The 23,575-nt window shown below is 37.8% G+C and overlaps 1 protein-coding gene across 1 annotated transcript in view; it reads left to right on the forward strand.

Annotated features, from left to right (window-relative positions):
* The window catches only part of DST (dystonin), a 314,972-nt gene that overhangs the window by 270,907 nt on the left and 20,490 nt on the right, over window positions 1–23,575 (forward strand). The window contains exons 82-93 of the mRNA XM_067294163.1: window positions 1,101–1,274; window positions 2,076–2,231; window positions 4,586–4,783; window positions 5,263–5,391; window positions 8,920–9,090; window positions 10,411–10,566; window positions 10,793–10,999; window positions 12,677–12,796; window positions 17,150–17,319; window positions 17,916–18,075; window positions 19,661–19,855; window positions 21,116–21,244. Coding sequence (XP_067150264.1) covers window positions 1,101–1,274; window positions 2,076–2,231; window positions 4,586–4,783; window positions 5,263–5,391; window positions 8,920–9,090; window positions 10,411–10,566; window positions 10,793–10,999; window positions 12,677–12,796; window positions 17,150–17,319; window positions 17,916–18,075; window positions 19,661–19,855; window positions 21,116–21,244 — 1,965 coding nt within the window. The remainder of the gene's footprint in view (window positions 1–1,100; window positions 1,275–2,075; window positions 2,232–4,585; window positions 4,784–5,262; window positions 5,392–8,919; window positions 9,091–10,410; window positions 10,567–10,792; window positions 11,000–12,676; window positions 12,797–17,149; window positions 17,320–17,915; window positions 18,076–19,660; window positions 19,856–21,115; window positions 21,245–23,575) is intronic.

Below are 23,575 nucleotides of genomic sequence, written 5' to 3' on the forward strand. Positions count from 1 at the left end.
CAATTTTTAGTAAAAAGAATCTGTGTGAAAATCTCAAATTATGTTTCATTGCAAACCTTTCCTTTTAAAATATATGGCTGAAGTCTTTGGTATTGATTTTGGTGAGACTGCATTTTATTCTGTGAATATGTATTGATAGCTGAAAAATACTTGTAATATCATTTCTTCTCTTTCAAAGGTTATAAGGTTATGAAGAGGATTTTTGTCATGACCTTCACATTTTCTTGTGTTCAACATTTGCAGCCTCCTTGAGGCACTGGGAAAATGCTCCCAAAGCTTTTCACTTCTGTCACTATAGGTTTTACCTAAATGCTCAAAAGGGTCATGTATGTCATTCCGAATAGATCCAGTAAGCTGTAAATCTAAATCTCAGGCTAGCTTAGAAACCTCTTGGTATGGATCTTTGACTCAGTATGCTCCTGACATTGGTAGACTATTATACATATTTTAAATAAAAAACAGAGATGTGTAATGATCAAGTGGAAATCCTTGGTTTTGTTTCTGACTTGTACATTTTTTGGGGCTGTGGGCAGGTTGTTTAATCTACCTATTTTATGATGCAACTTCATATGAATTGTAATCAGTTATCTTATAAAGGTCAGAATAAGAATGCACGTATGCAGATTGTTTTCACAGTGTTGCCAAAGTTGCCCTTAGAAGAGGGTGTTTGACTTAAGAAAATTTGCTTTCAGACCTTTTGAACAATAATTCTATGTAAAGTTCAAAGTACTATATTATCACAACCACAAGAGCTAGAAATTACTCAAGATATGTTTTGCCTTTGTTACAAACCAGAGAGATCATTGGAGAGTACTCTTATATATTTTGCATCTTCCTTTATCATCCTCTGCTCACAGTTAGCAATATCTGATGGAACAGTGAGACATTATTGTGTATTTTCAGTTAGCTGGATTGTCAGTGCCTTGCATGCATTTTGACCCAGGAAATATATTTACCTGGCACTAACAGTAAAGAAAACCCCAAATTTACGAAAGCTGACAGTGCTGCATTAGTATTGTAAACATTGCTATACTGTGCTATATCCAAAATGATCATTACTTGTGGTATGTTCATTTGTATTCTCCTTATATTTATCATAGCAATTTAAGACAGAAGCTTATCAGCAGCAGATAGAAATGGAAAGACTGAACCACCAGGCAGAACTATTGCTGAAGAAGGTAACAGAGGAAAGTGACAGGCACACTGTTCAAGACCCTCTCTCAGAGCTCAAACTAATGTGGGACAACCTAGAAGAAAAAATTATCAATAGACAGGTAAATAAACTTGAAGGTGAGGGCTTTATTCATGGCTTAGATTTTCAAGAAAAGCTTTTTGTTATGCATATTGTATGTATCACCTTATATATCTAGTCTTTTTTGTTTTGGAAATTACAGAACTATATCTAATAGAATTGGAATTTCACAGTTTACTGAGTTCTTTCATGATTTTTAAACCCTTGGCAGTATTTTTGTGTCACTTCCTCAATCAGCAGTGTCACATCAAGTCATTATTTCATGTTTTTTGGATGGTGTCTTAATTAGCAGTTAAACACGTTTATATGTGCAAAACCAATATCAACTGCTGAACTGAACACTTTCTCTTAAAAACTTAATATTAAACTATTTCAGCGCTCTTTCCAAAACACTCAGTTATCAAAGTGAAACAGATATTTAAAGATGCAGTGCTTTGAAGTGTATTTCTTTCTAAATTGACTCATTTCACTGCAAAGAAAAAGTTTTAAAAAGTTCATGCACCAAGTTGCATTTATGTTAAAATTATGTCCTAAATGATGAAAACTACTACCATATCTCTGCTGAAAGAACCTGCAAACTTTGTTCTGGTTACGAGATCTGTAATGGTGAGGAATTTAAGCCTAGTTGTAAGGCTTTACAATGGAAGTGCTAACTCAGCTCTAACTGTAGAGGCAGTCTCTTTTGTAACCGTTTCTCTCTGTTTTTTACGCTATCAGATACGTGAACCTCACTCAGTGAATGCAGCGACTAGTGGTAATTTAAGCCAATTCAATAGCATCATGAAGCCATTTTATTGTTAATTTTATTTTATTTTTACTGTAGCACAAGCTGGAGGGTGCCTTGTTAGCCTTGGGGCAGTTCCAGCATGCCCTGGATGAGTTACTGACGTGGCTGACGCATACAGAAGATTTGCTGAATGAACAGAAACCTGTGGGTGGAGACCCCAAGGCTATTGAAATTGAACTTGCCAAACATCATGTATGTAATTATACTGAATATTAACTGAAACATTCTTTTGATGTTTGTCTTAGCGATGAGTGTTGTTGTAAAACTTGATAAATAATTCTTTGTAGAGATTTTCAAGATGCAGATTATGGCTGAAATGCAGGCTTGGAAGTAAATAACTAATATCTTTCCTCTTGCTCCTCTGTATTTCCTCCTTTCTTGCATATACCAAGCAACTGGCATAGGTTTTAGTGGAAAAGAGCAGCTCACCCTAGTCTCCACCTTTATTCACCTTCATTTGACTCCGGAAACGCTAAAGTCGTCGTACCTGCTACTCTCCCTGAAGCAAGAAACTCCTTGACTAGTTCTGTTTGGGCCAGGGCTTACCAAATGCACTTAAATCTTTAAACAACTGTGCTTCTTGTTGCTTGCTTCTCAGAGAAAAAGCAATTTGTTCTGAGATCTACAAAATTGTATCTCAGTTGTGACCAGCTAAAACAGAGGATGTTGCCCTGAAACTCCCAGCAAACTTTAGGGGTAAACCAACCTTCATCTTTATGTCTTTGTAAATTACAATGTAGGTTTAATTTTTTTATTATTTTTAATGGCTGGTGTGCCTTTGGAGCCCTTGGAAGAATCCTTCCCTTCCTCCTTTATTTTGAAGAGCATCTCCCGAGAGGGAGAAATCATCTTTACCTGTTTGTGTGGCTCAGTGCTGTTAATGATGAGGTGGCTTTTTGTAGGGCTGAAGATTTCATACTAACCTCATAAATCCTCTCCTTTCCTTTAAATCTGCCATTTAAATTTTGCCTTGCATATCATGTGAAAAGTATTCTCATTCAGAGTTCTTTTTGGATTTAGAGATAATAGACTGAAATTGACAGTATAAAGATAATTTTGGCATTTTTTTGTCTGTGTTAATGCAGTTGTACAGCTTCTGTACAGCTTCTGAAGCCTTTTGTGTGTTCAGTTGGAACTTGGACAGAGTAAAATATATATACGTGCCCTTTGTAACTACTGTTAGAAACATGCCTTTAAAAACAAAAATCATCACCAACCCAACTTCCACTTTATGAAACTCTTACATTCTCAGTGAATGGAAGTGTTTTACTACCAAAGAACATCCAGACATCGTTGATTACTTCATCCACCTTGGGTGCTAAAGGAGTTCAGCAAACACATGAACGAGTCTACTTCCTTTTCAAAAAACAGAGTTTATAGGTTAGAAAGTTCACACAGTAGCACTTCCTGTGGTAGCCTTCAAAAACATCCATCTCTTGAATAACTTTGGAAAGAATAGACCTTGTTCTTAGTGTGCCTCAGCAGGAAGGAAGGAATAAGATGCATCTGCTTCTGTTAATGTCCCTTTTTCAATTGGGAAAGTAAAATAACTGATATTGTTAGTGCTTCACTTAGAAGAAATAATACAAATGTGGTGCACTTTCTTTGTATGAGGACTACCTGTAACTCCCTATTTAGTCAAACACTCTGTATATTTTATTTAAAAGTTTCTTGGTAGTTACCTTTAAATTTTCTTTTCCATATGCTAGCATTCTGAGGGAAATGAGTTTGAACCACACCTCCTGGAAGACAGCAGTCATAAACTTGAATTTTTCAGATGGGGTTTATTATCCCCTCTTAACCTTTTTGCAAATCCTCTTTTTCTGTCCTTTGTATCTGATATTTATAAGCCTTATCTTAATCTTTTAGAAACCTTTCTGAAAACAGCATCCTTTTCCCAAATGTTCTTATTGCTCATTATGATTTTATTGCGGTTTGTGGTAATGGGTTTTTAACCAGCTGGGAGGAGATCTTATGGTGTTAGCTTTACAATCATTCTCCAGCTCTTAGGACAGTTGAAGTGTCCTGCTAGCCTGACATAATGTGAAACCAGTTGTAGACCTGAAATAAATGAAAAGGCATCATGGCATCAGGGTGCTGTATGTACAGCAAGCACATACTCTTCTTGTTCCTCCCTTTCTTCTCCTCTTACCCTGCTGCCCTGTGAGCAATCAGCAATACTGTATATAACACTGTTTTCACACCTTATTCTCTAAATAAAAGAAAAGTGCTATTAAAGAAAAGTACGTAGTAAGTTAAGAAGAGTGAAGTGATACTGGATATCTCAGACATGATTCTTCACTAGCAGTACCAGAAACCTTTCACAGTTTTGCATTTTTATTGAGAAAGAATCTATTTTTTTCCTAGGTATAAAAATGAAATATATCATATTGGGTGTTACTGCTGTTGATTGAAGTGAGATTAATTAATGCAGCTTTAATTGCTAATACCTGTGTTAATTTTAAACAGTAGCTCAGTTAATGTAGTTGCCTTCATTCAATAACTTACCAACATGGCCAGTCATACATGTTGTGTTCCAATTGTAGGTGCTACAAAATGATGTTTTAGCTCATCAATCTACAGTGGAAGCAGTTAAGAAAGCAGGAAATGACTTGATTGAATCAAGTGCTGTTGAAGAAGCAAGTAATTTACGGAGCAAGTTGGAACTTCTGAATCAGTGCTGGCAAAATGTGTTGAAAAAAACAGAACAAAGGAAACAGCAGCTGGACAGTGCCTTGATCCAGGTGAACAGGAAATGATCAAATAAAGAGATAACTCTGAAAAAAGGGCCTTTTTACATGAAACACGTAGATATATGTATTGGAAGTTGGTCTATATCAAAACCATAATGCAGACATTCCTGAGTCTGGAGAAGGTTTTGATCCAGTTGTATCTTTCACAGCTGGCCACTATCTTTTATAGTGCTGAATCAAGACTTCAGATTTTGGCTTATGCATTTTAGAAGGCTGAAATGTCTGTATAGATACATTATTCAGTGAAAACACTGATCTCACAATTGCTCATTTAGCCTTCTTTCATGAGTTCCATGCTTTTTTGTTTTTATCCTTTATACTGGATGCAGCACGTTTAAATTTTGTTTTGGAATTTCCGTTGATTATTGTAAATATCTGATTGATTCTGTTGGCAGTATACTTCTGCATCTGAATTAATATTAGAATGGAAAACATTTAAGTATGCTCTAAAATGATATGGTGTAATTTAGGCCCAAGGTTTCCATGGTGAAGTTGAAGATATGCAGCAATGGCTGACAGACACTGAACGTCAGCTGTTGGCATCAAAACCTGTCGGAGGCTTACCAGAAACAGCAAGAGAGCAGCTTAATACCCATATGGTAAGTATCAGTGTTAGAATGCTTTGCAAATTTCATTTCAGGGCTAACTATCTTTCATGAGTGTTTATGGTAAATACAGAGCATGGTCTATATATCACAATGTCTGCACAGTATCTTAAAACATTTTACTGGCCTTCAAACCAGAACTGTTATTTGCGGTGTTGCAAAAGTAATAATTTGGGACATGCCCAAAGCTAAACCATTATTAGTATTGAGACAGAAATAAAAGAAAATTTTGCATCCTCATTCTCAGAAAGAAAAATAGAAAGTGTTTACCATTTTTTCAGTGATTAATATTCTTCTTTTCCCCTCTATCCCCGTAACTACCTTTCTGCTTTTTCTAAGATACGAAGATGAATCTAAAAATGATCCACATTCATTTGGACAGGATCCTGAAATGAAAGAATTGATCCTCTGTTCTTTATCTAACCAAAGCTGATATTGTAATCAACAGAGATGTTATAAGGACTCCTGGGTCATATAGCGAGTCTGATTTAATTACAAATGGAAAGTTGGTCAGGCTGCCTGAAATATTCCCTTCTTCCTCTTTAAGAAAAACACTATGGATTTTTTTCCCCTGTAGAGAACCGCTGTGCTTGACGAAAAACACTAACTTGATATCTTACCTCAAAGGAAGGCGGTTCATAGTGCTCCATTTATATAAAATCATGCTGTGCTGTTAGGACAAGTCCAGTGATCTGAACTCCTGGCCTCCTGGCTCAGATGAGAAAATGATATTTACTGAACTGTCCTTGAGTTATAGCATGCCTGGTGCAGTTTCCATTAGAACATCCCATTGTCATAGGTTTGCAATTTTATTTTGGAATGATGCTGAAGGTTTTTACCCAAAAATGTAGGGGGTTTTTTGTGTTTATTTCAAAAGTTACCAGTAACACTATTTTTGAGAACAAAAAGGAGATAATCTTACTTTTTTGGAGGAAGAGTTCTTTCTTTCTTGCAATTTTAAAAATAGTTATGAAAGGAAAAGAGCACAAAACACAAATAGAACCTTGCTGTTTTGAAATACCCTTACCCCCCTATATCCTTCTCACCTTGCCTTAAAAAAACAACTTTTGTTCGTGTTGAAGGGAGGTCTAAACAAAAACCCAGGAGAGTCAGTGGAGCTCTTTCCATTTTTCATCCTGGACTTGGAATCAGATCAAGACAGAACAATTTTCCCTGGAAAATTTCAGGGTTTTATTTAGTACATGCCTTTAGTGTGCATATCAGTAAGCCATTTTCTATGTTTATTGCATTTACATATTGATTAATTAAAGAATGTTTAAACTGAGTTTAATACTGTAGTCAGAGCAAGTGTGAATATGTTCCTGATTATATATTCTCTTTATGTAGAAAGACTTCCTAACTGCACCTTTTTCCAAGTTGTTCCTGTACTGTGGGCTATCATATCACTACAGAAGTTGACTCATCATCTTTTAATGTATTACCCTTAAGAAAAAAAAAAGGATTTGGTTAGAGTTTAATTAAACCTCACTGCATCCATGCAGATCTGTGTAAATTCTCACTTTTTTGGCAGCTGAAAGGCTGATTTTGAGTGCTATTGATCATACGTTGCAAACTTCAAACTTGCTATTAAGTGATCCAAACTGTGTTAATTTGTGACGTGTAGCTAAAGAACAAAATTTTGCTCTGTGTTTTGTTGTGTTTGTCATTAGATATAACATGTTATCATCTTCTTGAGTCTAACATCTGTGTTACAGATATGGATAGAAGAGCCCACAATTGTAATTGAGATTGGGTAGTGCTTCAGCTAGGGCAGCTCTAGGACTACAAAAGATATGAAAAGAAATTACAGGACACCAACAGCAAAGGGGTTGAAAAGAGGCCTCCTCAGTATCCCAGTGCTGCTCATAAGTATCCCTTTCCTTTCACTAAAAAACAATTCATTTCTCTTAGGCCCCCCATTTCAAATTACTTTAATTCCTCCTGCCCTCTTAAGAATGTGATTTTACTACAGAATTAACCATTGTGGTGAGCTCCCGGGACTGGTATCTTAGACCAAGTTCAGCTCCAGTGTGTGTGGCCACTGCTGCTATGCGGTCTCTCACCCATGCTGCTCTCCCTGTGTATACTGCTGAGGGGTTAGTGCTGCAGTAAAATAAGCTGCTCCAGGAACTCTGTGGAAACTTCCTCTGTGTTTCTGGACATCTGGGGGGAATTGTGGAATGTCAGCTGCACAGCAAGTGGAATCTGGATCTCCTTTCCCTGTCATTTCCCTCTGAGCTAATTAGCTTGAGTTATAAGGGTCATTTAACTTCAAGGGAGAGCTTCTGAGTGTGGATGGGAGAAGAGTGAAGAGTAATACACAGGGAAGGCCCAAGCTTCATCTGCAGTGCAGACATACATACTCTAAAATACTATTAAAGCTGGTTTCTACCTTTTTGGTTTCGTCTCCAAATAGGACCTACCTCTTGCCTTTGGGTTCATTAAAATACACACATGCATACAGACATCCTTTAGTTTCTGAGAATAAGAAAGGTGAAGCTTTATAGCCTAAGAAAAATGTTTTAGGGAGGTTGGGAAAATAGGAAGAAGCAGACTAGGTGACAACACTTTTCATAGTCCTCAAGAAGCAAGGAAGGAAGGAAGCTTTCTGGCCTGTGAAAATCTAAGCTCATGGTCTGACCTACTTCCTGCTTTGTCCTCCTGGAGGATCAGATACAACCCTGTGCCCAGTACCTTTTACCCCAGAGAAACTGTTGGTTTTAGGCTTCTTTCCTGGAAGCCAGAGGGAAAAGTCCTTTCCCTCCTATTTACAGGACAGTTATTCCTCATCTTCTTGAACATGTTCCTCATTTGGGAGTCCGCATCAACTTTGATGATGCATTTTGGATGGTCTGCTATATATTTTGAAAATGGTCTTTTGAGTCAGAGGGAAGTATGAGTGTTTCAATTCTTTTGCCACCTCGTATTTAACATGGTTGAAAAAAAAGAATAGTTAGTAGAATACCTAGCAGGTAAAACAGTTGTTACTATTATTCTTCCAGCCATTCTGCCATTATTCTTCTGTGCATGTAGAAAGTCTTCTGTGTACATAGAAAGTCTTTAGTGCTCATGCCCAGCAAGTGAAGGAAGATACAGACAAAACAAGAGACAATGTGCAGTAAAGCAGCCCTCCCGAGTTGTCCCACCCACTTTTGAAGGTGTGTTGGATAGCTCTGGGCTTTCAGCGTGCTGTATAATGCTGACACATTTTGTGTTTCAGCTACAGATGGACTTGAAACCAACTGAGTTGTAGCAAATCTTGCACAGCGAGATAAGTGCATAATACTTTCCTTGCCAGGCTTTGGATCTCAGAAAAAACATCTGACAGACAATACAAGTTCTCATTTCCTGAAGAATTGGGCCCTTTCTTTGCTCATTTGGTTTTTTATGAATTACATACGTTTCCTGTATTAGTCTTAATTGTACCCGCAAAATGTTGGGAGAAGAATAGATACTATGCTAGCATTTGTAAAGAGTATTGAATTTCTACCTGACTTATTTTTCGGTGATTTCTTAATTTAGGAACTTTGTGCTGCCTTTGAAGCCAAAGAAGAGACATATAAGTGTCTAATGCAGAAAGGCCAGCAGATGCTTGCAAGATGCCCAGAATCTGCTGAAACGAACGTCGAGCAGGACATAAATAACTTAAAAGAAAAATGGGAATCAGTACAAACAAAGCTCAGTGAAAGAAAAGTATGTGGTCTTAAATGAAAACAGAAGTGTAAATCATGTATTTAAGCATGTTATCGTCCAGTCCTTTTATACGTACATACTTGCTTGATCTTTCAGATTTAGAATTAATTATACAGTTATGCAGAATTCATTGGTATGTTTAGCAAGTGCTAGGAGCCAGTGGGATTCAAGAAGTTAATTTACCACAATTGGGGGTGAGGAGGGGTGAGAAAGACGGAATTTTGTGCCATAGAAATATGTTAACAGATACTGACACATACTCATTTTCTAGAATGAGGGCTTTTGTGTTCTTTTATTATAGTGATCATAGACATGAGAGAATGAATAAACTTATTTGATCATTCAAGTTTATTTCCTTCTCAGCACAGAATTGCTGCTTTAATTTTCCTAGCTTTTAACCATTTTTTCTTAAATTCCCAAACACTTGGCCTTCTGCCACCTACTTCAAATGACTACCTTCTACTTTAGCATGGCTCGACAGCATGATTTCACTGATGTGCAACATACAATTTGGTATTATTAATTTCATTTTGCTTTCATTCCTTTATGAAGTATAGTCCATTTGTTCTACCTCGGTCAAACAATGAATAATATCAATAACTACAAACAGAGGAACTCTCTGTACAGCCCTGATTTGTATAAAGCATAAATATTTAACTCACAACTTAGCTATACTTTAAAGTAAGAATGTATTATATAATGTAAGAACATCAAACTAATTAATACACAACACGAGCACCTTCTTGCAGGAAGCTGTAAGGTCAGAGTACTAAGCTAATCCAGCAGCGTGACTGTATGAAAATCTCTGCTTTCAACAATCAAAAAAAATGCTGTATCCAAAATTAGTACTGATTCAGGCAATGAAAATGACGATTGGGCCTTATTTGAAAGATATGGTCTAGGCAAACTTGTTTTTTCTTTAGTGCAAGAGAACAAATTAGATGACCTTTTCAGGTCTCCCCCAGGCACTGCCGCCTTAAATTTCTGAGATTCTGCTGGTTTTGTATTGAAATTGGTAAACCCACATGTTCCATTACAATTAAGTAGTATAAGATATAATGTTCTAATGTGGAAAATTTTAACCTGATAGTAGATGCTGTATTTTCTACTTATCTGTCTAATATTACTGTTACTTTTCTGTCTGTCTCCTTTGATATACTCATATGTAGGCTGTTACTTTAAAATACAAAACTCAGGAACTTTGAAATAGAAAAACATTTAAAAGTAAGAACTCCTTCAAAATGCTAAGCTAGAATGGTTTACTTGGCGGAAGCACCTATAAAACATCTACTGTTACTGAAGTATGCCCTATCTTTACAGACCAAACTGGAAGAAGCCCTCAATTTAGCAATGGAGTTCCACAACTCACTTCAAGACTTCATCAACTGGCTTACTCAGGCTGAGCAAACTCTGACTGCAGCTTCTCGGCCAAGTCTTATCTTGGATACTGTCTTGTTTCAAATTGATGAACACAAGGTATGTAAAGAAACAGATGTGCAATGTTTTTCTCCCACTCTTGGAGATACTTTAACAATAACCAATGAACCCTGTAATGCTGGCACTCAGAGAAATGTTTAATTTGTTTGAAAATTGCATTTTATAGTCTTTCACACTGCATCATCCTTTATCAGACTATTTTTTTCAGTGTTACCAGTGCATGAGCAACATAATATTCAGAGTAATTTTTTCCTTTTTTTCCAAGGTTTTTGCCACAGAAGTGAATTCTCATCGGGATCAGATCATAGAGCTGGACAAAACTGGAACACATTTGAAATATTTCAGCCAGAAACAAGATGTTGTCCTTATTAAGAATCTGCTTATTAGTGTACAGAGTAGATGGGAAAAAGTAGTTCAACGCTTAGTTGAAAGGGGAAGAGCTTTGGATGATGCAAGGAAAAGAGCCAAACAGGTAATGTGACAGCCATTGTACGACTCTCTGAAGTTAGCTGTAATTAAATCCAGACCCTTGAGGTATATGGTGCTTTAAAGCACTTTCAAGCAAGTCTGGGTTTAGTGTAACAGACTTTGTTGAATTAGCGGAGCAATTTCTGTGATTCAGTCATAGAGCACTTCATTTGGAAGGTGAAAGCTTCATTTTCAACCCCAGCAGCAACTTCTGTCTACAGTGCAGGATAGTCTGAAAGAAGTTACAGTATGGCTTCCAGGTGTATATTAGTGCCATCTGTCTTCAAAAAGAAGTTGCACAATCAACCCGTTATATTTTAAAGAATGTGATGAACCCCTTTCCCTGCTCTGTGAGAGTATTGCTTAGTATTTTCTTCTCAGGTTTACACTGTGCCCTAATACTCATCACTTTCCCAATCTACTATGTTAGTTACTAGACCAGTATCTTCTGTGTGGAAAGATCTCTCCATTTATTTCCTTAGAAAACTGAAGGTCATTACACAGTTTTCCTCACCAGGGAGCTTTCATTTTTTCCTTAGGTTCATATTCCCCTTACTGAGGAACATAAATGATAAGATGCAAAATGTGTGAGAGGAATGTAATACATTTAAACATCAACAGGGAAATGCTAGCTTCTTTTTATTCAAGTGGAGTTTTGGCCATGTTCGCATTCCCATGTTCAGTGCTACCACTACTTAGCTCGTAGAATAAGAACTTTTCTGTGCAATAAATTATGCTGTAAACCAATCAGATGTTGTTTATTTTTCAGCAGTTTGTCTTGTGCACACACACACATTGCAGTTCTGCAATGAGATGGACAACAGTGAGGATTTAATCTCTCTGTCCATTTACAGAGCTGAATACTATGAGTTTTATTCATTTAGGATGACAACTCTCTGTGTAGGGGGAAGGATTACTGAATGGTACTGATGTCAAAGCCTGACCCACAGCCCTGAGCAACAGGGGTCCAGGAGACTTGAGAGGTTTCTGAAATAGTTTCTTGTGCTTTCACTTCTTCCCTAGCTGACAGGGAAAGGAAACAAAGGATTCCATGTAGGCATGCCCCCAGCCAGAAGGATTTTGAAAAATCCAATTCCAAAGTGATGACACTTTGTGAGATCCTGTGGCATGCTTGAATCTTTAGCCTTTCCCTGCTTCCTTCCCTGAAGCACCGTTTGTATTAAGACAGGAAGGAAGATCAAGAATCTGCTCCTTGCTCGTGAAGATAGCATTTGATAGACAGAGGGCATTTAGGAGAGTCCCAGGGAAAAACTTGGGCAGTCTTCCAGAGCAGAGTTTTCCCCAAATAATGATTTACGGCTGTTGTCCCATACAGGCAATAGCTAAGGCCTATTCTTGCTGTATTTACTAACCATTACTAAAGAGGTAGGAGTCGACCAGCATATCGACAGAAGTCACCAAAATTTCTCTGAAAGATGCATCCTCCATGTACAAATCATATACGTGAAAAGTTGCTAATTGATCTGGGAGAAGGGAGGTTAAGTCCAGTGAGCACATAGTTGGACCAGTCTCTCTTTGAGAAGTCAAGGAGAGAAAGCTCACCAATCCTTTCCCAAGTTTGCAAAAGTACTTGTTTGGCCTGTAGAGAATATATAACATTTTTAGACCATTTTATGCACCAGCATATATTTAAATCTATGCAAATCTTACTTTCCCACAGTTCCATGAAGCCTGGCAAAAACTTATGGAATGGTTAGAAGAATCAGAGAAATCTTTGGACTCGGAGCTTGAAATTGCAAATGACCCTGACAAAATAAAGATGCAGCTTGCACAGCATAAGGTGAGTCATGACTGATGAAATGCAAGATGCCCAGTGAGATGGCAGGCAAGTCTGTCAACCTTGTACCAGTCAGCAAAGGAGGTAGATTTATTGCCTCACTACAGTGGAAAGCTTATTAGCATCAAACTGACTGGTGGTATGTTACCAGGTGGTAAAATTAGTGGAAGTGAAAAAAACTCTTTCCTGGTATCTGATCTGTGGGGGAATGGTTAACTATGAAGAGGAAAGGCATAATAATATGGCAACATGGGAACTTTCAAAAACATAGTAATACCCTCTCAGAAAAGGAAAATATGTTAAGAGATTATATTCTAGACTTTTTTCAGTCATCAAAACACAAAGTTACCATCCAGTTATTTGGTTTGGGATTTTCCTTTTCATATTACAGGACCACCGCAAAAAAGGAAAATAATCATGTATTTTGATGGGCAGTTGCTCTTTCAGTCAAGTGAAAATACTAATGAAATACTCCAGAGAGTACAAGAACTCTATTACTGTAGATTCTTTCTCTGCATTGGATTCAGAGTTCCAGGACCACCTTTCCACAAACCCAGCTACTATGGGCAAAAATGTAAAACTTCTGGATTAGCCTAACTAACTAACTAACAATGATAATATGAAAGAGAAGGAAGTTCTACAGTTCCATGAGACAGAGAGCAAAAAAGCCTAGAGGAAGTTTTTACTTTGTTTTTAATTTTGTAAAGAGCAATGAACATATTACTGAGGATCAGGTGGATGAATGGTAGACTCCTCAAACATATGCTGTTTCTAAAAATTTATCTTGGAGCAGTTTCCTCAGAGACAGGGTAGTGAAAGATCATTCAATTTTCTGCATTTTGGCATACAATTACTTCTACTCTATTTTAGTATTCTTCCTTTCACCCTTTACTCTTATTTTTTCATTCTGAACAATATTCCCAAGATTTAGCAGCTCTACTCTTTCCCTCTCAGTGTATCTTCTGATGACTGCTTTTATCTCTTACAAGTCTTTGGCTTGTATCTTAAGGAATGCTTACTGTGTCAATGTACTTTTATATTTTTATCATTTCTCAGTTTCCACGATGATTTCAGATTTGTTTATCAAACAGGAGAATATTCTCCTTTAATATGGGAAAGTTGGCAGTTAGTCAAGCAAAAATAGTGTTACCTATGTTTGCTGTTAAAACTGTTAGATAAAGCCTGCATCAACGTTCTGTTATGCTAACTCTGCAATTTCAGTTTGTTCTGGGATTGCTATTGTTGCCAAAATCTGAAGTCAGCTCTGAGAATTTAGAAAAAAATCCTTCTGTTAAGCTCATCTTTCTTGTCTGTTCTAACTGTATCCCTCTAATACTTCCACTACTCCCCTTCTTTATATAAAATTAAAACTCCTCATGAGTATGGTCAACACATTGTGACTTGGCTTGCAGGTCCTTCTTATCCTTCTTGATGCCAGTTCAAGTTTTTAGCTTTCTCCTCTTCCCATCTCCTGAAATTCAGACTTGATATCCCACTTGTTCTTTCTACCTACAGCAGTACCTTTCATGAGTCCAAACTTCCTCACACTGTTTGGCAGACTCCTCACTTCTGTCAATATCTTTTCTGCAGTCTGTTTTCCTATAAAATGCTTGCAGAAAATAGCTACTTAAGCTGCTCGAATCTCATTTGTTATAAGGAACATGATGGTATGTGGCAGAGGGACATTAGGATTGAAGCTGGTGATTTGGAGGAAAAAGATGAATGTATATGAAGGAGGGAGTTCTGTGAACTTCGTGACTTTAAACTTCAAACAACCCCCTCCAAGAAATCAAACTCAATTGTTTTTTAATGAGCTGTCGAACATCCCAACACTGCAATGTCCTTCCTTGTATTTTGAGTCTTTTCCTTCCACTCCCATATTTACCCCCTGTGTCTGTCTTTGTCTTTTCTGTCCAGCCTTGAAGGTTTCCTTGCTCTATTTAGTTAATGATTTTGATATCTGAACTGAATATATGTGCTCTACGTGTGCTGTAAGCAATAATTTGGGCTCACTCTTTGCCAGGTTGTTACTGCCAAAAAACAAGAAAAAAAGAGAGAGAGAGAAAAGCCAAGATGACATGTTTTCTCTCTCATTCATATCTAGTGTGTTGCCAGGGACTTTTGAGGGTTATGCATGGTCTGTTTATTGGCAATTTTTTCTCATTCGTAGAAGTCAGGAATGGAAAACCCCCTACTAGATCACACAGTCCACTCCTCTGCTAACACTGAATGTTCTTTACAATACATTTATATGAACCCTATTTTATCTGTATGTTGCTGTCTGCCCTAGAGGGAGGTAGATAGTTAATTATTGAGGTTTCATTCATTTTACCTATCTGCTCTTGGCAGCTGCGATGTCTTAAACCAAAATCTGCTCTCAGTTACACCTGTGTGAAATCAAATGCAAGTAGATTTGGTACAGTGTGTGCAGACCAGCGCTCAAAGAATGCATTAACTAAAACCCTTTGTTCTCCTTGCTATCTGTTTTTACTGTATGATCCTTCTCTGGCAGCACTTTCTTTTTGTTTCTTTGTGCAAATCAAGTAACACTAAGTATGTAGCTCTAGGTAGTTAATAAAACCTGTCAAATAAAAGGAGCATGGCACAAACATGCACATTATTTATGTTGAAGGCACTTCTGTAAAACTTTGGTTACTTTCATTTTGAAAATGATTTTTATTTTTGTTTTTCATTTTTTATTGTAGTTCAAGGTTGATTTTTTTTATTCTTTCTTAAAATGTGATTCGTTGTTTTATATGAGGAAAATGAGAGGACAATAAGGAAATAATGAATTACAAAATAAATGGGTTTTTTTTGCTGATAAACTCTGATCCTCAGTTTCCTCTGAATCCCAGAAAACCCCTAAAGTAAGGACAGTGCAGTGCGCAAAATCAGGTGAGATTTCCTTAAGAAACCTTGAGTTATCCTAGGTGAAGTTAGCCTACTGTCCCCATGGCTTATCCCTTTCCCTACCTCCTCCTACTTTGCACACCCTGAGTCATTCCCTTCCCTGATATGCATCTGCATCTAGAAAGAGCAGCTGATGAAGAGGACACATGGGAGAGTTAGTGAAGGAATCGTGGGTTGCGTGGCACAGGTTGGTGCAGGCCAGCTGGTAACACCTCACGTGGGCTTGCCAGTAAGAGGTCAGCGGTCATGCCTGTGCCAGCAATGCCTTTGTGGTGCCCCTACAATCTTTATGTGCTCTGAGGAATTATAAGCTGTAAGTGGTAACAAATCCCATTCTGGATGCGATCGTATTGAAGGTCGCACTGAGATTCAGATGAAAATCTGTTTTAGCAAACTCTGAACAAAACCTCTTTTGACCTGCTATTTTTTGTATCAGAAAAGAATATTTGATTCCGTACATCTGAGGTTCATGAAGCAAACTCATGATAATGTTTTTTACTGGTTTCCCACTAATAGTTCATGAAGGCGTGAAATAAAACCCTTTAAACATTAAACATTGCTACCATTTAAAAGCTGCTACATAGGGCTGGTTTTATCCTTTGGCACTGTTCATTTATTTAATTACTTACTAAGGCATTCTGTTAACTTCTTTGAGGTATCAGATGAGGTGTGTTTCTGTGTGTTCCCTTGTGCGTGTGAAAAGTTACCAGAAACTCTACACAGAAGTAACTGTCAGAGCTGGCAGGCAAATGTGACTATGGCATCACCATCATCTTCAAGAGTCCCTCAATCATAATAACTTGATTCTGACCAAATAGCATGACTTCCAACCTAAACTACATTACTGGGATGTCACCTAACTTCCTCTTGTTCCTCAATCTGCACGCTTTTAGCGTACAATTCTTCCTAGTTATGATATGCTTCAATCTTATGAGGATTCAGTGCTCATGAATCAAAGTCCTTCAGCTTGACCATACTGAGCTAAAGCAGAATCACCTTTGCAGCCTTTGGGGCACTCTACACTAGCTTGAAATCTTAGTATATATAAATATAGCATGAAGACTGCTCAGTTCATGGTTCCCAAAGGAGCATATTTGTCTGTCTCAGGCAAACTGAAATTTAAGAATATTATGGTAGGACAGGAATCACCACTGTAACTGAAGGAGAAATTTTCCAGTTGTTGTTCTGGAAGGTATAGAGCACCCAGAGAGGGACAAAAGACATGGACTCTGCTAAAATGTCAAGCCCCTTATAATTTCTATGACCTTCCCCTTCACTATGGCACTAGCAGACTAGAAATGTTGCAGTAAGTAGTAAAATGTAGTAATATTTTCATGCAACGACATTTACAATTTACATTGTAAATAATATGGCAAAGATTAATTAACTACAGCCTGTAAACAGTTAATGCTGTATGGGTGTTTTCTTTTTCTTCCATGCATATAGGAATTCCAGAAATCTCTTGGTGCCAAACATTCTGTGTATGATACCACAAATAGGACTGGACGCTCCTTGAAAGAGAAAACCACTTTGGCTGATGACAGTTTGAAACTAGATGATATGCTGAGTGAACTAAGAGATAAATGGGATACAATTTGTGGAAAATCAGTAGAAAGGTAAGTGAAAAGCCAATTTAATTGTTTGGCAGATAAGAAGGCTTATGAGAATTCTTTTGGCTTCTGTAGTGTAAGAGTAAAATGAGAAATGCTAGCTTGTTTGATAATTAAGAGTTCCAAAACAGTAAAATACTAGAAATGCATCCTCCCAGCTTTCCTGATGCTATGGAAAAGGATCAAGAAAGAGAGCCAGAGGAGCAGCCCTCATCTGTTCGGGAACCTGCTTTGTACTGGTCAGTGCTAATAGAGTGGCTAAAGCCCTATTAACTTCTTTGATAAATTCCCACTTGAGCGGTATATCCTGCTTGTCTCGCTCAGGAGCCAATATATTTGAGGTTAGCCCAGGGAAGTGAGATGAACATTGCCTTTTTCAGAGATAGCAGAATGTGTGTGCTGTCTGTAAATGTTTGGAGCTTGGAGAAGCATTTTGTACATCCCACGTGGAACTAAGCTTTTGTTTTTCTTTCACTATTTAAAAAGGGAAACATTAACAGCTCTTAGTTGTTGCCAGCTTATGTTGAAAAGGTTTCCTTAAAGCCTGTAAGTGATATTTAACAAAGATTACTGTTTTTGTTGTGTTCATTCTTTTTCCCCAGACAAAATAAACTGGAGGAAGCCCTGTTGTTTTCTGGACAATTTACTGATGCTTTGCAAGCTCTCATTGACTGGTTATACAAAATTGAGCCTCAGCTAGCAGAAGATCAGCCAGTACATGGTGACATCGATTTAGTGATGAACCTGATCGACAATCACAAGGTAATTTAAAAAATATCCATCTTTTTTAATTACTAGACTGCTAGTAAGTGTAGCATTTTGATGCTGTCTTTATTTGGCTATTCTGTAATTTTAGAAACATGGAATGTTTTTATAACACAAACATGGCAGCTACAGTGGAAAATGCTATAAAATGTACTTGGAAGAAAAAAGTTAATAACTTATTGGCATCAATTAGCTTTGAGATATTCCCTATATTGCTGCCTTCTTGTGCATTATGAATATCACATCAGAAGTCACAAATGTGCATTTATGAATATGTATATGTGAACCAGAACTGGCAAAAATAATTTTACTGGAAGTCTTTTGAGAAGAAGAAACAGGACTTTATTCAGAGCATTTGCTAAACAAATGTCCAGTGCAATTGTCTTCACTAGAGCAGCCTTTATGGACAGCAACAAGCATTTCAAACCTCCAGGGCTCCCATATATTCATGTGGAGAAGTAGTTGCAGCGCTCAAGTTAGGCATGGGAGTACACCACTGGACGATGGCCCAAGGAGCCTACACTGGCAGTCTGCAGTATTTTGTCACTGAAGCATGATTTAGTGTTTTCAGAGACGGGAACCAGTAGGGGATCTAGGACTGTGCCTCGGAATCTGCAATTCTGCAGTACCAGTGAGTATGTCAGAAAAAACAGCTGTTGGAGATGATAGCTTTGCAAAAGCTACCCACAGTCAGAGCTCTGGCATCTGGGAGGGTTAGGAGATAAAGGGTCGACCCCGGTTCATCCATCAGTGATTTTGAGTATTCCAAGACTGTTCAGTGAGGAGGAGATTTTGTCCATCATGGAAAAAAAAAAAATTGGAAACACAGATGATCTATAAAAATAGCCTCAAATATGCTGGAATTGCTTCTGAAATCCTGTTGTATCCCACAGCTAAGTCACAGTGACACAGTATATTTTAACTGTCATATCTTTTAAAAGGTTCCTTTATGTAACTGGAGTTTGTTCTGTCTGTGAATGTGAATGTACTCTCACATAAATATATGAATATGTGGCAAGATCGACAGCCCTACCAGTCAGACCCCCAGGTGGGGTTTTTTTTTTCTGTTTTTATAATTTTAACCTTTCTCCTTGATTGTCAGCATTTTATGTGATCTTTGCTTGCTGGAGCAATATTGCACGTTTATCACTGTGTCAGATGATCTGCTTTGACAAGAGTTTAAAGCCCGTGTGGTTAGGAGACTAGATTTCCCGTGCATTGCCTTGGGATGGGTTGTTCTCAGGACCTGCCTGCCATTTTCCTACCATATTCCATTTTTTTTAGGATAGGGTAATTTGATCAGAGTTGCATGAACTTTCTTACCATCATAAACTTGAAACTTTAAAAGACTTTTGCAAAGGTAACATCACAAAACATTCTGTCAAAACTGCCAAAGGTAGAGTGTAAAGATCTTCAGATTAAATGAGCAAAACTTTTTCATTTTGCATCACTTAGATGGAGATATTCTTGACTGAACTAAGCCCATGTTTTGATATCTTCTTATAACCAATTTTTTTTGTTATTCGTTGTATAATTATGTCTTATTAAATTAAACATTTCAAACCTATTTTGTGGTGCTTAGGTTTTCCAGAAGGAGCTGGGAAAAAGAACGAGCAGTGTCCAGGCTCTGAAGCGCTCTGCCAGAGAGCTGATAGAAGGCAGTCGTGATGACTCTTCCTGGGTCAAAGTCCAAATGCAAGAGCTAAGCACTCGCTGGGAGACAGTTTGTGCCCTGTCAGTATCCAAGCAAACACGACTGGAACAGGCTCTCCGGCAGGTAAAAGTGTACTACTGATACCACAGGCAGTTCATGAGAAGCAAAGGAAAATATATTACATGCTAATTGCCCAAAATTTTCATTTGCTTTTCTTTTGATTTTATTCAATATCATTTAATTTCATTCAAAAATAGTCATTTTCTTGCACATGCATTGTTTACCTTGTCTCTGTCCCTTTACCACAGCACATAAATAAGGCATTTTAGCATTCTTTTTTTATTATTATGGTTGTTAGTTTTTGCATTACCATGGCAGTCATGGACTAGACCCCTTTTGTCTATACCACAAATATAAAGTAATTGTTTCAAAGACCTTACCATCTAATGATATCATTGAAGTTACAAGCAAGAGTGAAAAGTAAGACTAACCCCCTTCACAGGAAGCTGGAGATTGGCACCATACCTATGTGGTTTGTGCTTTATTAGAAAGAAGTAAATTTGTTTACTGAAAACTTGTTTACACTGGCACAAATACAGTGCACGGTGAAATACATTGCAGAAGCCCTTGAGTTGTGCTGACTGAGTCCACTCAGGAACTAGAACAGTATATGCATATTGGCTGATACCAATCCCAAACGAATAGGTCCATATGTATTGGTTACAAACGTGAGGTAATATGTCTGCACAGCTCTGCACTATGAAGATGTTTGAGCTTGGGCTGATTCTGGCTTGGAGTCCTGTGACAACGACATATCCACCATGCGCAAAATTCCTGCCCTGTGTTTCCCAGAATACTGTGTTCATCCAGCTGCCTGGTCTCTCAGCAGGCGCAATACTGAACTACCTCAAACACTGATTGTGTCTGAATATGGCAGTGCCCAAAGGTGAAGTTTTCTCATTTTCTCCAACCATAAAGGGGTCAGTCACCAACAGCCTCTCAGCTAATTTTGCTTAACCAGTGATTTAGGCTATGCAGAAAATACAGTTCTCATCTCTCCAGCTGGTTCATGAAAGCGCTTCCTGTGTAATTTGTCAGCGTAAAGGCATTACATTCTCAACTGAGCTGCACATGCACTATAAATCAGACAGCTAAAAGCATGAACAGGCTTTTAGACTTCCTACAGTTTTTTGAGAAGCATGAGATGTTTCTACAGTTATGAAAATGTAGTACTGTATATCATTGACTTTTTAATGGAAAGTTAATGTGCCAGTACTGCTCCATGACCAGTGACTCCACACCTGGGCTTGGTCTCCTTGTGTAAGCTGCACTGTGTCTGTCAGGTCCCCTCAAGAGTGACTATGGCTTTTTGTTTTTTAACAGGCAGAAGAATTCCACTCTGTTGTTCATGTTCTTTTGGAGTGGCTGGCAGAGGCTGAGCAGGCTCTTCGTTTCCATGGGGTCCTTCCAGATGATGAAGAGGCTTTACGTACACTAATAGAGCAGCACAGGGTAAGCAAGAAAATAGAGAGGATCCTATTCATTCGAATACATCTATTAGAGGGTGGAAATAAAGGAAACAAAGCAAAATCTAGCCCATGTATTCAAATCCAGCATCCATGGTTTGTCTTTGCAACTGTTTCTATAGAGAAATTAGAAATTTGCTGGATTTGGGAGTGTGGTGCCTATACATAGTGTGGGTTCTCCTTTGAGTCATATTGGTTTACTAAGAAAATAATGAACATTTAGAAAGTTGCTGTAAACATTTAGAGATGGAGTAAAAAAACTCTGTGGAACAAATGCTGCCTGACAGTTATAACACAAAGTGTTACAATAGCAAAAGTATACCTGTCTTCTTAACACCATTGAACAAACCACCCTATACTTTTCCTTCAAGGTCATCTGTAAATGTCAGCAGAATTATGTTATCATCCGTTACCTTTCTGTCATGATGAAACACCATGCTGTCATGCTTCACGTGTATTAGGTACTGAAATATTGCAGTGCCACAGGTACTATATTACAAGCCATCAAACTGACTTTGCAGTAATGAAATGGGAAAATGGCTGAGTGAAGAGCATAACTAAAAAAATCAGGGGTCGTATCTTCCCTCTCTATACAGAAGGCTACACACATAAACATTTGTGCCCATGCAAAACTCTTCTTAAAAATGAAGTAGTAATAGTACCAATAGTACCAATAATGTAGTGTAAAAACAAAAGTGTCCATGATGTTATAGAACAAATGGTAATAGTAATGGATTTATTCATTACTGCTCTGAAGAAAGTTATAACAAAACTTACATGGAAATGGAAGAGCAAAAAGCATCTTGTTTTAAGTGAGTTTGGGAAGAGTATGATGCGGAGGAATGCATGCAGGTTGTGGCTGTCTAACTGTTCATAACTTGGGAGTTTTCAGGGTACTCAGACTTTAACAGCATGAGTTTTGAAGTTTCCAATTTAATTTAGGGCAATGGGAACTGGGTGCTATTCTTTAGCTGGCAAATGTACATATATATCAACATATTTGAAAGCTACAAAGATGATTAGGGGACTGGAGCATCTCCCCTATGAGGAAAGGCTGAGAGAGCTGAGCCTGTTTAGCCTGGAGAAGAGAAGGCTGGGAGGGCATCTTATCAATGTATACAAATATCTAAAGGGAGGGTGTCGAGGATGGGGCCAGACTCTTTTCAGTAGTGCCCAGCAACAGGACAAGAGCAACGGGCACAAACTGAAACACAGGAGGTTCCATATGAGCATGAGAAAAAACTTCTTCACTGTGAGGGTGACAGAGCACTGGCACAGGTTGCCCAGAGAGGTTGTGGAGTCTCCTTCTCTGGAGATATTCAAAACCTGCCTGGATGTGATCCTGTGCAGTGTGCTCTAGGTGACCCTGCTTGAGCAGGGGGGTTGGACTAGATGATCTCCCGAGGTCCCTTCCAACCTCAACCGTGCTGTGATTCTGTGCTGTGATATGTTGATGTCATGGAGAAGTTGGCAGTAGCTATCAGGTGTCTCTGAAGCAGTGAAATTGGCCTTTTAGCTGCCTCTCCTTCACATCTGCTCCATTAGTTTCCTTTTATTATTTTGGTCTTCTGAGTACAGGGGAAAGAACTATCTGAATGAAATCTTGGTTCCACTGAAATCATTAAAAAAAATGTTGGTGGTAATGGAATTTAATTTTTTCTTTCTGAAATTCATATTAATTAACAAAATACTTCTGTACAAAAGTGTAGCCACATGATACTTAAAATTTTTTAGTAGACTTTAGAAGATGTTCTACCAGTCACATTTTGTTTTTAAAGGACAAATAATAGAAATACAGAAATTGCCGATCTAGGAAAAATTGTAGCACAGCTTCTTCACCACTCAGTAGAGATATACAACATAATCATCCTGGAATGAGTGGTATCTTCTCTTGTGCCCATAACAGTTTTTAAGGAGCAGAAAAGAAAATAAGGGACAGGATAGTTCACTGATATTAGTTCATTATCTGTTTGTATTGTATTGCTGCAATATTATTCTCAAAAAAGTACTAGATTACTATGACATTATTTACATAAATATGAAATGTGTCTTCCTTTTATAATACACTTTTTAATTCCTCTAAAATAGTTCTAATGCGTTTGGATCAAGCTACTTGTTGAAAGCTTTCTTTATTACAGTATTTTATCCAAATTGTCCATCTTTATACCCATTACTTATTTTTTTCTTGAATACTGCACATGATTTAATGACTTCTACTTGTCTTGGCAGAGAGGTTCTCTAACACTCACCATTGTCTCTGTGGACTGAGGTACAGTGGGTTAATGCGTTAGTTAGAGAGATGAATTTGGTCTCCCAT

The sequence above is a fragment of the Apteryx mantelli genome, chromosome 3 (assembly GCF_036417845.1).
Source record: "Apteryx mantelli isolate bAptMan1 chromosome 3, bAptMan1.hap1, whole genome shotgun sequence".
NCBI lineage: Eukaryota > Metazoa > Chordata > Aves > Apterygiformes > Apterygidae > Apteryx > Apteryx mantelli.